Raw genomic sequence first — 14,453 nt, 5'->3', positions numbered from 1 at the left:
ATATATATATATATGTGTATATGTGTATATATATATATATATATACACATATACACATATATATATATATTACCAAAGACAATTATTTATATACATATATACAAATGAATTTGTTCAAAAATAAATTAATTAATAAATTAGTACATTTTGTACGGGTTAAATTTGTTCGAAATGTTTCTTCTTTTTTATCTGTTCTGACAGCATTTCTGGATTTATATTCTAGAGTCTTTTTAGTTTATATTTCTCTTTCGTGACCGGTGTGTCCCTGCTCCCATTTATTCTTTAGTCTTTTTATGTGTGTTTTCCTTCATCTTCCTTCCATTAGGTTTCTTTTTTTACTGTACTCTCTTCTCTTATCCTCTGCTGATCTCTCTCTCCGTTATAAAGCAGGAGGGATGGAGGGATCTTAGCCTGTGTTGTTTGTCTTTGTCTTTGTTTGTCTCTGTGCTGCTGTAATGGGAAGTGTCATCGCTCCCTGATGTGCTTTTACACTGGAAAGCTTTATTGAAGATGCTCTTCAGAACAACCTGCAAAAGCTAAAATAAAAAGACAAACAAATAATATCTCTCACATGCACACATTACACCACCGACTAAAAGTTTTTAGATAGATAGTTTGTTATATGCTAGGAGAATTTCATCTTTCTGGCGAATAATATGCTGGTGGTATGAAAGACACAATGTTCTGCTCTTTTGTAGCATAACATTTCTCTGATCTCCACATATAATGTGTTTTTTTTTTGCCCTGCAATTTATACCATTTTTACTCTCTCTGGCCCTTAGAATTAAACAGCCTGTTTTACTACTGTACCTTTAAGACCATCTGCAAATGACCTATTTTATGATTGGCTTGCCTCTGCTGAGTAAATTACACTGATGTTGATCAAGGCATTCAGGTACAGAATAATGAGTTTTGCGGAGAAAACTGCAAATGTATTTAAATAAATGTAATATTTATTTTATTTTACATATGTATTTTATTACAAAAATAGCTAACTGTTTTGCTACACTGAAGATCCATTGATTTTTTTGTTTATTAATTTATTATTTTTACTTGTTTAAATTAAAATTTTACTCTGCTTTGTTTGGTTTTGTTTTATCAGTTTAATTAAATATTTAGCTACACTAAAGATTGACTGATTTTTTTTTAACTGGTTTAATTATGTTTTTTTTAGTTTGTTTTGTTTCAGTTTAGCTAAATGTTTTGCTACACTAAAGAATCACTGATTTTTTTTAACTGGTTTAATTATGTTTTTTTTTATTTTGTTTTGTTTGTTTTGTTTCAGTTTAGCTAAATGTTTTGCTACACTAAAGATTCACTGATTTTTTTTAACTGGTTTAGTTACATTTTGTTTTGTTTTGTTGTAACAATTAAACTAAACATTTTGCTACACTAAAGATTCACTAATCTTTTGAGCTGGGTTAATTATGTTTTTTTTTTTTGTATGTTTTGCTGCACTAAAGATTCACTTGGAAGAGGACTTTTTCCTTGAACTGTGCATTCAAACCAATCGAAAGAGCAGAAAGCGTTGTATCTCATGTCATGTTCATTTCCTCTTGTCTTCCTCTCTTTTTCAGTGTCACCCATGTGTTGAGGAAACTGCTACATATATATTTAGTTGAATGATTTTATTTTTTTAATGTATTTTTTAAACTTCAGTTAATATTTTGCTACTGGAATGCACAATTTTTAACAGTTAATTTTATTTTATTAACGATTTAGTTTTTTTTTTTACATTTTGTTTCAACTGATTTTTGAATCAGTGTCTCTACATGATCTGTCCTCATTTTAATGTGCAAAAAAAAAAAAAAACTATATACATCCCATTTTGTGTTCATTTTCTCATCTCTTCCTCTCTCTCTCAGTGTCCAATCCATGTGCAAAGATGAATTGTGCTTTCCTTTGCCTCCTGAACCTCAGTGGGGCCAGATGTGTGTGTCCTGAGGGGAAAATTCTGCTGAACAGGACCTGCACGGACACCAACATCTCAGGTACATCTGTCAGAACGTGCTCGGCAGGATGCTCTTACATCACTAACAGAGAGGCCCTGGCGTGTCAAACTGGAATGTTTCACTTGAGTGATTTTGACTGAAGTGTTTACTATTCTGGGCCCTTTGCCCACACATGCAATCCACCTGAAGCCCATGTGCTAGAAAAGACAGCGATCGTGTTTATAGCATTGATTCAGTCCGAGAGGACGGGAAACTTGTGTATCTTAGAACCACCTTAGCAACCACCCAGAGCACCCTAGCAACAGAAATCATATGTAGACCAGAACCATACAATAATTAATGGACTGTATATTTGATCTTTCTTCCTTTCCACATTCTAAAACGTATCAATATACAACAAACAAAGCAAAACAAAATATAAAACTTGCATGTTAGAAACAAGCAGAGCACATATAATAACACAAATATAATTTTTTTAATACAATAAATAAATAAAACGAAATGTTATGACTGGTCAAAGAAATCTCAAATCCAACATGTAACATGCAGATACATATTTTCAATAATCAAATAAATAAATATACAAATACTAATAAAAATTAAATAAATAAATAAACAAACAAACATGAAAAAAAAAGATATATATATATATATCATTCTAAAAAATTCCGGTAATCTCAATAACTTTTTGCATTGTTATTTTTCATAAATCCTAATGAATTAATAGTTAATTTTGAAAAATTAATATATAAATTTTGAAAAGAGTTTAGGTCTTGATAAATTTAAATACATGTAAAAATGTCCTTACTAATTATAATAAGCTTAAGTGAAGGATTTACGTTTTAGGAGATCTTTGTCGTCCGACCTGTGAGAACGGAGGTCGTTGTATCACCAATGAACGAGGGGAATCACGCTGCTTCTGTTGGCCGAACTTCTCTGGGGAGCGATGTGAAATCAGCCACTGTAAGGACTTCTGCCTCAACGGAGGCACTTGCACGGGATCTCCACTAGGTGGGCGCTGTTTCCCATCTGTAAACTGAACATTGTTTGTATCGTCAATATTTTTCTGCCTCTTTTCTACTCATATTTCATCTCAAGTATGTTCATCATTTTGTGGTAAACAAGTACACTAGCTATTTACAAAAAAAAAAAAAAACTTTGTTAGTGGCAAAATTGTTATTTGTTGTGTAATTGACACAAAATTGACAAGTACTAAAAAAAAAAAAAACATGAATTTGTATTAAAAAAAATAAAAATAAAAAATAAATTACTGTTTCTGGGGTGGGGGGGGTCTCTCTCTTTTTTTTTCTTTTTTTTTTAAATGTAATAATTCATATTTTATGATTAAAGTCTCGTATTGTGCAAAAATATTCCCAAAACAATCAGGAACAAACAGGGTTTTCTTGACGCCTGCTCTCGTCTGCTCTCAGAATTCAAAGTAGGCCACAGGCAGACATCTGATTCAGGAGGGATTTCTCAGTCTTTTTTCTGTCTGTTCAGTGAAGAAATGCAACAGAAATATATAGCACCTGTGTTGCCTTGAGTTGTTTCAGGTCATCCTGAGTTCTCTGAATAGAGTGAAATGATAAACAAGCAGTGAGATTTATTATTACAAGCACCAAATTTACCAGGATTTGCTGAGGGCGGGCATCATTCTTATAGACATTAGACTCAGTAATAACTGTTTCTTGGGCAATAAACCACAAAAATGACTATTCTTTCATCATTTTCTCACCCTCATGTACAAAACCTTATGTGGAACACGAAAGGAACATTTTAGCTGAATATTCACGCTGCTCTTTTCCATACAATGAAAGTAAATGGTGACCCACACTCTTAAAAATAAAGGTGCTTCAAAAGGTTCTTCAAGCGATGCCATAGAAGAACCATTTTTGGTTCCACAAAGAACCATTCAGTCAAAGGTTCTTTAAAGAACCATCTATTTCTTACATTTTTATAATCTGAAGAACCTTCTTTCGCCACAAAGAACCTTTTGTGAAACAGAAAGGTTCTTCAGATGTTAAAGGTTCTTTATGGAACCATTTAGACAAAAAGGTTCTTCTATGGCATCGTGAAGCACCTTTATTTTTAAGAGTGCAGAGTTGCAAACTCCAAAAATTAAATAAACAAATAAATAAGTAAGTACGTGGTTCTATACTATAGTGTATGAGTATTGTGAACCACTTTTATGTTTTTTTTTAGATTTGAGAAGCCCGTTTCCACCACTGAATAAAAAAAATAAAAAAAAGGTTATTGCGACTTTTTATCTCACAATTCTGACTTTATTTCTCAGAATTGCGAGCTTATATCTCGCAATTCTGACTTTTTAATTCGCAATTGTGAGTATATATCATGCAATTCTGAGGAAAAAAAGTCAGAATTGCGAGTTTGTATCAAGCAATTATGAGAAAAAAAAAGTCAGAATTGTGAGATAAAAAGACGCAATTACCTTTTTTTATTCAGTGGAAACGGGCTTCCATATTAAAGTGGTCATCATTTAAATAGTATATTTATTATTGGAATATTTAAATATTGTTAAAAAAAATCTATATAATTTTTGAAGTATTATTTAAATATTAATTTAAATTTACATTTTAAAAATAAGAAAAATATAGATAGATAGATAGATAGATAGATAGACACTATTTTTATTTATTTTACTACAAATAACTCCTGTGTTCCACTTAAAAAATAAATGGGTCTTGAACATCGTGAGTGTGAGTAAGTGATAACAGGATTTCCAAATGACTGAAAGACTGCACGCACATGGAATTCAGGGTTTTGGACAGTTAATTAGATAGTTGGTAATTGTTCCAGTTAACGAGCGGTATTGAAATTCCCCTGACGCATGAACGCCAAATGCCGACAGCCTGTTTCCCAAAAGTGCACCATCATGTTCACTCACTATCTGTTTGTTATTGGCTCTTCAAGCACATGAGAAGACACCAGACGTTCCTTTGCCTGTTTGTTATCGTAACCTCTATGAAAAATATATCACTGCGAAAGCTTCAGGAAGGTGTTGTGTGAATCCCCACTCCCTGTTTAGTCTTCTTATTCTGAAAGGATATTTTGGCAGGAGCCAAAGACGCATTAACGTCTGAGAAACAGTCAGGAATGGCTTCTGTTGGCGTCTTTGCGTTAAAACTGTCATTCGCACCAGCTGGCAGATGGACCACCAACCGAAGGACTGAAGATCCCCGGGCTTTGAGTGTGTTGAACATGCAAAATCAATGCCCAACAGATGTACTGTCACGCAAATCCCTGCTAGAACGCTGTGACTCTGTCACAGTAACTCAAATAATCTAATTCTGTTGGCTAAGAAAGCAAAGCCTAGCATAGATCGCTGTGATTTAGACAATTAGCCTGCACATATACTGTTGAGGATGTTATTACTTTTTTTTTTTTTCAGTTTTTACGTCAGTAAGTGCTTGTGTATTTTATTCCCTCACAGGCAATTATTTTAGTATTTATTTCTATTTATTCTAGGATTGATTAATGTTTTGAATTAGCTTTTATTTTTATATTTTCAGTTTTCATTTTAATTTTAGGTTAAGTTTTAGTAATTGTATTATGAGGTTTATTTTATTTTATTGGTGTTATTACTTTTTTTGTGAATATTTATGTTTAGCTTTACATATAATTTTCTTTCCTCTTTCTACTATTTTGTCTCAAGAATGTTTTGCACTAAAACTGAAACAGTTTAAATTTGTCTAAAAATATATATAACATACATTAAAAGTTTAGATTCAGTAAGATTTTTCTTTTTATTTTAAATACATTTTTATTGTAATATTATTTATATACTATTATATAATTTATTTTGAATTATGTTAATTTGTATATCAATTCAAATTTTAATTTTAGTTTAAGTTAGTAATTGTGTTGTTTTTGTTGTTTTTATAACTTTTAAAAAATATTTATATATTTTATTTTTTTTATTTTAAGCTAACATTTTATTTTTAGTTTAAGTTTTACTGATTTTGTTTTCTGCTTCTTTCATTTTTATTATTATTTGTTTTATGTTATAGTTGCAGTAATTTTAGTACGTATTTTATTTATAATTTCTGTAATTAAATTAAGGATTTTCACCTAATATTTATATTTTCGTTCAGCTTTATTTTAATGAACTAATATCAGTTTTAGTTAGTTTTAAAATAATTAGTTTTAAATATTTTACTTTAAAATAACACAGGTCACAACAGTCTTTCAATTTAATTTTAGTGCTCAGTTATGACCTGCTCGGTTTATCATGTACTCTGAGTAAAAAAAAACAATTTTTATATATATTTGTGTGTGTTTATGGAGTTATTATGCAAATCAGGTAAAATAGTCCAGCCACACTTAAAGTCACTAAAATAATGTATTTCCTGCAGGTAAGCCCACGTGTCGCTGCGCTCTGGGTTTCACCGGTCCTCTGTGTGAGAAGCGTGTTTGTGACGGTTACTGTCTGAACGGAGGCACATGTGACGTGACCCTAGGGAACCAACCCGTGTGCCACTGTCAGGCAGAATACACCGGAGAACGCTGTCAACACCGTGAGTATCAGCCTGTTTCATTATTGTTTTTTGTGTTCATTAGCTTAGTTTTGATACCTAGTGTAGTATTAGGCAACATTATCGGCATCGTAGGCCTGCTTAGTAGGCTGCTATCACACTGTTAGCTTAGCAGCATGCTAACGTCAAACTGTTGGAATCAATTGCGAGTAGCACTATTTCGACACTTAATGCACTTGAAATTAGTCAGTTGATGTGAAGAGGAGGTAAGATATGAATATGGCATACAGGTGCATCTCAATAAATTAGAATGTCGTGGAAAAGTTCATTTATTTCAGTAATTCAACTCAAATTGTGAAACTCGTGTATTAAATAAATTCAATGCACACAGACTGAAGTAGTTTAAATGTGAGCCAAAATCATCACAATTAAAAGAACCAAAGACTTAAACGACTTCAGTCTGTGTGCATTGAATTTATTTAATACACGAGTTTCACAATTTGAGTTGAATTACTGAAATAAATGAACTTTTCCACGACATTCTAATTCGTTGAGATGCACCTGTACATGGCTTCAGATCATTCATTATAATTGTCTGTCTTTCTATCTGATGACAGATATTTGTCACCATTATTGCGTGAACTCCAAAGGCTGCACACTGTCCGGCTCGGGACACGTGGAGTGTGTGTGTCCCACCCGCTACGAGGGGCCAAAATGCGAGTCGGACCGATGTCTTCGCTGCCGAGGGGCCCCGTGTATCGTAGACGAAGAGACTGGAGACGTCGCTTGCAAGTGTGTATAAAGTGACATTAGCACTAATTTATTACGTAATATTATACAATATATCGAAAGTGTAAATATAAAATAGGGGTTAAAATAATATATAAAATATTATATAATATAATTATATAATATAAATGTGTATATATATATATATATATAGTATGTGTGCGTGTGTGTGTGTGTGTATGTATATATTATGTCATATATAGCTATCAATACATATTTTTACATTTTTTTGTGCATAAATACTCAATTTTTGGAATAATTCATATTCTTTGATTTAGGACTCAGTATCAAGATTAAACAACAAAATTGAGATCAAATTTCATCGTTGTTGTTGCTCACATGTGTGTTCGCAGCTGTACGAACGGCAGAATCGCAGCCAGCTGTCAGTTGTGTGACGGATACTGTTATAACGGCGGAACCTGCCACCTTGACTCTGAGACGGGCCTGCCGTTCTGTCAGTGAGTAATTTCTTAATAGCTTTCTACGGCAACAAATTGCCTGCCGTTATTTAGATTCATTTATTTTAAATTGCTCCCTCCGGCAACCACTTTAATAGGATTTTTTCTGCTCGTCTGACTTGGTAGGATGAATGTTTTGTAAAGGTGAACAGGAGAGCGGGAATATTATAGCAGAAGAGTGAATTATCATAGCAGGGGTCCATAATCTGCCACTTATATCGACCTCTATATTTGTATGTTAGAGAGAGGCAGAGAAACCAATGAGAGATACCAGCGGAAAAGAGCACAGGATATAAACGCAAAAAGACAGAGAAGAAAACCGTAAAACTGAAGAAACAAAAGTAGTTCTGCTTTCCTATTCATTCCTGCTGTTAAATGGACAGTTCTAGAGAGAAAAAAAAGACTGTAAAATTAAGAAAATAAAAAGTGCTTCTGTTTTATAGTTGATTTATGCGGAAAAAGGCCTTAAAGGGACAGTGCGCCCAAAAATTTTAATTTCATTTAATTTAAATCTCATTCCAAACCTGTATAAGAATCGTCTTCAGAACACACACACAAAAATCTTTATAAGAAATTAAGTCACTGTTGTCCAGGAAATTACAATGAACAGGAAGTGAAGCTTTAAAGCTTCAATAAAGGATATAGATGTGCAATAAAATTATTGTAAAAAATGGTTCATGAAACTTATTCAATATTTTCTAAGACATCTAAAGCCATACAAGAATTTTGTGAGAAAGTTAAGTCATTAAACGCTCTAAAGATCAGTGAGTCAGAATGGTGAATTAACCCTTTGACGCGTACGATCACACCGGTGTGATCACTCTAGGCTGGTCCCTGAAGCGTACGATCACACCGGTGTGATTAGAACTTTCAGTGCGTCACGTCATCAACTGCTGAATTTCGTTGTGTCACATGACAAGCATGACGCGTCGCCATGGAAACAATAAGACGATACATTTTAAAATAACGGTCGCCTAAAAAAAACTCACGCTGGGGGCTCAGCTAGAATATTTTAAACTCACGTGCGAAAGGGTTAATCATTCAGATGGGTTTGCGAACTGAATCAGCTGATTCATTAACAAAATTTGACTCTCTTATTGACAAGATCTAAAAGGATGATTTATTCATGAATCAGACTTTTTTTCACAAACACACCAAGACCGAGCTTATAAACAGTTAGCCAATCATAACAGAGCTCATTTACATAGACTGTTTTGCTACCGTACCTTTACAAGGCCCAATCCCAATTCTACCCCTTAGCCCTTCCCCTTTCGCGCGCTCTGTTTCGAAGGGGAAGGGGTATAAAATAGAATTGGGATTGGGCCAAGTATGTTTAATTTAAAAACTCTTCAAAAAGGTTGGAAAATAGTCATGAACTAAATTACAATATTTTTGGTGCAAGAAACCTTGACATTATAAATGGAATGCTAAGTATATTTCAAGTTTTCTAGAGAGAAAAATACTATATAGCTGAAGAAAAATATCCCTTAAAGGGACAGTACACCCCAAAAATGTAATTTTCATTCCATCCAAATCTCATTGCACACCTTTATGACTTCCTTTCTTCTGCAGAACACATAAAAAAAGAATTTAACAAGAAATTAATTTACTATTTTCCAGGAAATTGCAGTGAACAGGAAGTGAAGCTTTGTAGCTTCAATTAAGAATGCAGACACATCATACAACTGTTGTAAAAATGAAATTTAAGTCATTAATCGCTGTGAGTCACTCAGATTTGTGAATGAATCATTCAGATGGGTTTGCGAACTGAATCAACTGATTCTTTGACAAAATCGGACTCTCTGATTGACGAGATCTTAAAGAATGATGTATTCATGAATCAGACATTGCTACTTTTCTCAAGAACACACCAAGGCGAGCTCATGAATGGCTAGCCAATCACAACAGAGCTCATTTACATAGAGTCTTAAAGGTACAGTAGCAAAAAAGCCTGTTTCATTTAAAAGTTTGGAGAAAGGTTGGAAAATGGTCACAAAGAACTAAAGTACAACGTTTTTGGTGCAAGAAACCTTGACACTGAATTGAATGTTAAGTACATAGTTTCTAGTGTCACTGAATGAAATTGTGCATTTAATAATCGCTTTAAAGCAAGTGAGAGAAACCGACCACAATGAAATGGACGGAGAGTGAAACTGTTATTGCGCTAATAGCGGCAGCTCATTTGAATCCTTTTTACATAAAATGACTTATTTTTTTTTGTCCTTTGAAAAAAAAAAAAAATCTATAAGTGAAGAAAGAAATTGATAGATGGGCGGCAGAAAGCAACAAAGCTGTTAAGCCATTGTACAGCAACTGAACAGTGGACGTACTCCGTCTTTCAGCTGAAATGATTTGAGATTTGTCTGGCTGCCGTGAATCCCTCAGTGATGGAGCTTTTACTTTCCTCTTCAACACATAATAAACCCTACCAGACTAATATTTTTTTTTATCTGCCTACATTTTTCTTGTTTGCCAAAAGCATTTTATCTGGAGGAACAGGATATGGTGCTCTTTCAAAAACATTTGGAGGAAAAAATAAGAGTGTAAATCACCATTTTTTTTCCTGAAGTAAATCAGCTTGAATGGATCAAACTAGTGAAAATGAATGGGATGGCAAACATCAGTCCTTCCAAGAAGAATAAGTATTCATAAAAGTATGAATCCCCCTCTTAATGTCAGGCCAAGCAACGTCAGAAGTCTCTCAAAGTCTCTTCCTTTACGTGTTCTTGAAGAAAATCTCACTGAAGATGGACACAAATCCTTTATTGGCTTTAACCAGGACACCTGGTCTTCGTTTCCACTTCTTTTTCCCATTTCTCGTCGCCATTGATGGTCTGATAAAGCCATTGTGCCCTTCAGGGGAAATCAATTTGCATTCAAATGAATCAATCTTGTGTTTTTCTTTGGCTGCTGAAGGTGAAGGGTTGGTAATGATGGTGGCCAGACATTGCCTAGAAAAATGAGTGTGTCCTGCTTATATAGACCTGCTTGATTTCAAATCACCCCATCAAAGGCTCCTTTTTTGTCTTTTGTTTGTCTGTCCTCTGTTTCATTATCTTTCTCGAGCAGTGTTTCATTAGAGCTTGCTTTAGTGGGTCTTAGTAGATGAAGGCAGCTGGAGATACTGCTAGAGTTTTGTATTAAATTTGAATAAAGGACTTGTGTGTCCAGCAAGTTTGTGGTTTGCATTAATCGAAAAGTAGCCTTTCATTTGGATCATATCATTCCTAGAAGACGTTCTTTAAAGGGGTCATATGATGCAATTTCAAATTTTCAATTTAGTACAATTTACAAGCTGTTCGTGCATAGATAAGATCCCTTATTTTGAACTTTTTATTCAAAATGTACAACCTGTAATTATGAATTTCTCTCACATTTCTGTCTTTTTTTCCTTGCAATTATGAGTATATATTTTTCATAGTTCTGAGGGGAAAAAGTCTTAAATGCAATATTTAAAATTTAAATAATATTAAATATTACATTTCTGTTTGTCATTTCTCCGATCACAAATGCAGACATGGTTTTATGTTTACGCGGCGCGATGCAACGCATAAAAAGACAGTATAAGTCATTATAATCTGTAATTATGTTCCCACTGGATGCAACAAATGCCTCGTTTATAATGGGTTTTTTAATGTTTTTGTCTCGTCGCTCCTTCACAGTATGGTAAGGTGCGTAACATTTCCGTCACTTGACGCTTGAGGATTTCGGCCAATCACAACGCACTGGATAGCTGACCAATCAGCGTACACCTCGCTTTTCAGACCGATGAGCTTTGTAAAAATCGACACGTTTCAGAAAGGCGGGGCATAGAGGAGAAACAATAATGTACAGTATGTGGAAAATAATGTGTTTTTGAACCTTAAACCGCATAAACACATTTCATTACACCAAATACACAAAATAATGTTCTTTTTAGCAACTTCATATGACCCCTTTAAACTTAAGTTCAAATCTGCAGATTTGCGTTGTGTTGTGTGCAGACAGCTTTGTGCGGCCCAGAGAAGCTGATTTGTTTTATATAGCAGTACAATAGCTAATAATTGATACGGTAATTGCATGCTTTCCATCAGCAAATCACAGCGGCTTTCGGGGAGAGGGGGAAGGGCGGATTTGAAGCGGGAGATACGGAGCGCAGCTGTGGTATATGTGCGTTGCACAGGCGTGTAAGTGCGTTTGTGCATGCATGCGTTCATGTTTGCTCGTGTAACGTTATGTGTGTGTGTGCGCATGCATTCATGTTTGTGCGTATGTACGTGCATGGACATATCTATGTGTGTGTATAGGTGCGCGCGTGTGTGTATGCGAATGTGTGTGTGTGTGTGCGTGTGTGTATGTGAATGTGTGTGCGCATGTGTATATGTATGTGTGTGTATGTGCATGCGTGTGTGCATATGTTTATCTGTATGTTTGTGTGTGTGCGCATGTGTATATCTGTATGTTTGGGTGTGTGCATTTATGTGTATATCTGTATATTTGTGTATGTGTGTACGTGCATGTATGTGTGTGAATGTGTGTATGCATGTGTGTGTACATGCGTGTGTGTGTGTGTGTAAGCAACTGCAGCCTTTATTTTTATTATTTCATTGTTATTGTATTGCATACGATGCAAAAGGAGCACCCCATGGAAGTGCCAGGAATGTGATGTGGGACTATGCTTGCAGTAAGACGGGAACTACTTCAGAGAGCACCACATTTAAATGACTGGATTAAGGATCCAAAAACGCCTGGAGAGCTGGGGTAAAACAAATGGCTCCTGAGTGAAAACTGTGTAGGCGTGGTTGACTCTTAACTTTTATAAAGAATATCTCTTTGGATTTGAGACTTTAGTCTTTGCAACTTTACAGATCTTCTTTATGCACCAAGAGCTTGTAACACTCCAAAGAGAAAGGAAAAATTGAAATCGCATCATATGACCCCTTTAACAGGTTTCATGAAATTCACCCTAATGTTTGTGAAAAGGCTGAACAATATTCATAATTCATTTTCATGTTCACATCACCCAGTCTTATAGAGAAGGGCATGATAGCCTACTGCTGTTTGCTGTGTGGTTGTGTGTATTTCAGGCCTTCTTTCTGTTGTGTTGTCCTCACGACTCTCCTTTGGTCTGGTTGCGTTCTCAGTTGCCCGTCCGAGTTTAAAAGCCCGAGGTGTGACGAGAGAGCTAACCCGTGCGATCACTACTGTCAGAACCAGGGCGTTTGTTCCCTCACCACCTATAACAAACCTCGCTGCAAGTAGGTCTTCCTGGTTCATCAAATTTACAAAACATTCCAGAACATTCCCACAATCCCATCTGCCGCGGTCAGCATGCATCTGGCCTGTTCGTGGAATGAACACGCACAAACATCGTAAACCAACTCGCACAGCTTCCAAGAGCACGTTTCACATTTCGCATTGCACTCCGGTTTTCCGGACACGCCGCCATTTCTCCGCACCATGCTGTAGGTGTGTGTTTGTTTCATTTGTATGCTTGCCATGACTGGAATTTTTGAATAAGTGTTAGTGGTTATAGTTCTGCATATGCTGAGGACGATGTGTCTTTGATTGCTCTTCTAGTATCCATTATTTATCATCTTCTTTTGTTGCAGTATTCATAATTTCCTCTAGTCGTTGTCTTTCCATTTTGATGCTCCGTATTTGACATGCATTTTTCGGCCTTTTTTCTCTTTGCTTATGTTTAAACATGCAGGGCACTTTTCACGAATATGGTACACTGGTGTGCCAAGGTTTTTTTTTTCTGCATAAATAAACAAGGAATGACTATTTATGTATGTATTTATTTTTGTTTGTTCTGAACCCTATTACATATGTTTGCTAAACTAATATATAACATAAAATTGACCCAGCATGAAAACCTGCTATATTTAAACATAGAAAAATGTCAGTAGTTTATAAAGTCTTGGCATTAATGATTATAAAAAAAAAATAATAATAAAAAAAATCATATATATATCACTACAACATTATTGTTTTAAACCGTTTTATTATTTTATTTATGTTTTAGTATATGAAAATGTTATAATGTTTAATATATTTTATATACCTAATAATTTATATACAGTGGGAGAAATATTTATTTGATCCCCTGCTGATTTTGTAAGTTTGCCCACTTACAAAGAAATGTAATTTTTATTTTAGGATTATGTTCACGTATAGAGAAAGAATACCAACCAAAAAAACAAACAAACACATTATATAAAGGTTAGAAATTGATTTGCATTTCAGTGAGTGAAATAAGTATTTGATCCCCAAGCAAAACATGACTTAGTACTTGGTGCAGAAACCCTTGTTGGCAAGCACTGAGGTAAGGAGGGATCTCAGGAGGGATTTTGATTCACTCCTCTTTACAGATCCTCTCTAAATCCTTAAGGTTTCTTTGCTGTCGTTTGGCAACTCGAAGTTTCAGCTCCCTCCACAGATTTTCTATAGGATTGAGGTCTGGAGACTGGCTAGGCCCCTCCATGACCTTATTGTGCTTCTTCTTGAGCCATTGCTTTGTTGCCTTGGCGGTATGTTTCGGGTCATTGTCATGCTGGAAGACCCATCCATGACCCATCTTCAGTGTTCTGGCTAAGGTTCTCGTCCAAGATTTTACAGTACATGGCCCCGTCCATTGGCCCCTCAATGTGGTGAAGTCGTCCTGTACCCTTAGCAGAAAAACAGCCCCAAAGCATAATGTTTCCACCTCCGTGCTTGACTGTAGGGATGGTGTTCTTGGGGTCATAGTCAGCATTTCTCTCCCTCCAAACACGGCGAGT

At 35.0% G+C, this 14,453-nt stretch overlaps 1 protein-coding gene across 1 annotated transcript in view; it reads left to right on the top strand.

The window, feature by feature from the left end:
• lrp1ba (low density lipoprotein receptor-related protein 1Ba) overlaps window positions 1-14,453 on the top strand; it is a 283,055-nt gene that overhangs the window by 263,418 nt on the left and 5,184 nt on the right. Inside the window, exons 82-87 of the mRNA XM_016574938.1 lie at window positions 1,866-1,991; window positions 2,799-2,963; window positions 6,326-6,487; window positions 7,063-7,237; window positions 7,588-7,692; window positions 12,816-12,929. Of these exons, the coding sequence (XP_016430424.1) occupies window positions 1,866-1,991; window positions 2,799-2,963; window positions 6,326-6,487; window positions 7,063-7,237; window positions 7,588-7,692; window positions 12,816-12,929 (847 nt within the window). The remainder of the gene's footprint in view (window positions 1-1,865; window positions 1,992-2,798; window positions 2,964-6,325; window positions 6,488-7,062; window positions 7,238-7,587; window positions 7,693-12,815; window positions 12,930-14,453) is intronic.

The sequence above is a fragment of the Sinocyclocheilus rhinocerous genome, unplaced genomic scaffold, assembly GCF_001515625.1.
Source record: "Sinocyclocheilus rhinocerous isolate Xijiao unplaced genomic scaffold, SAMN03320098_v1.1 scaffold2578, whole genome shotgun sequence".
NCBI lineage: Eukaryota > Metazoa > Chordata > Actinopteri > Cypriniformes > Cyprinidae > Sinocyclocheilus > Sinocyclocheilus rhinocerous.
This window is presented reverse-complemented; position numbering and strand designations above follow the sequence as displayed.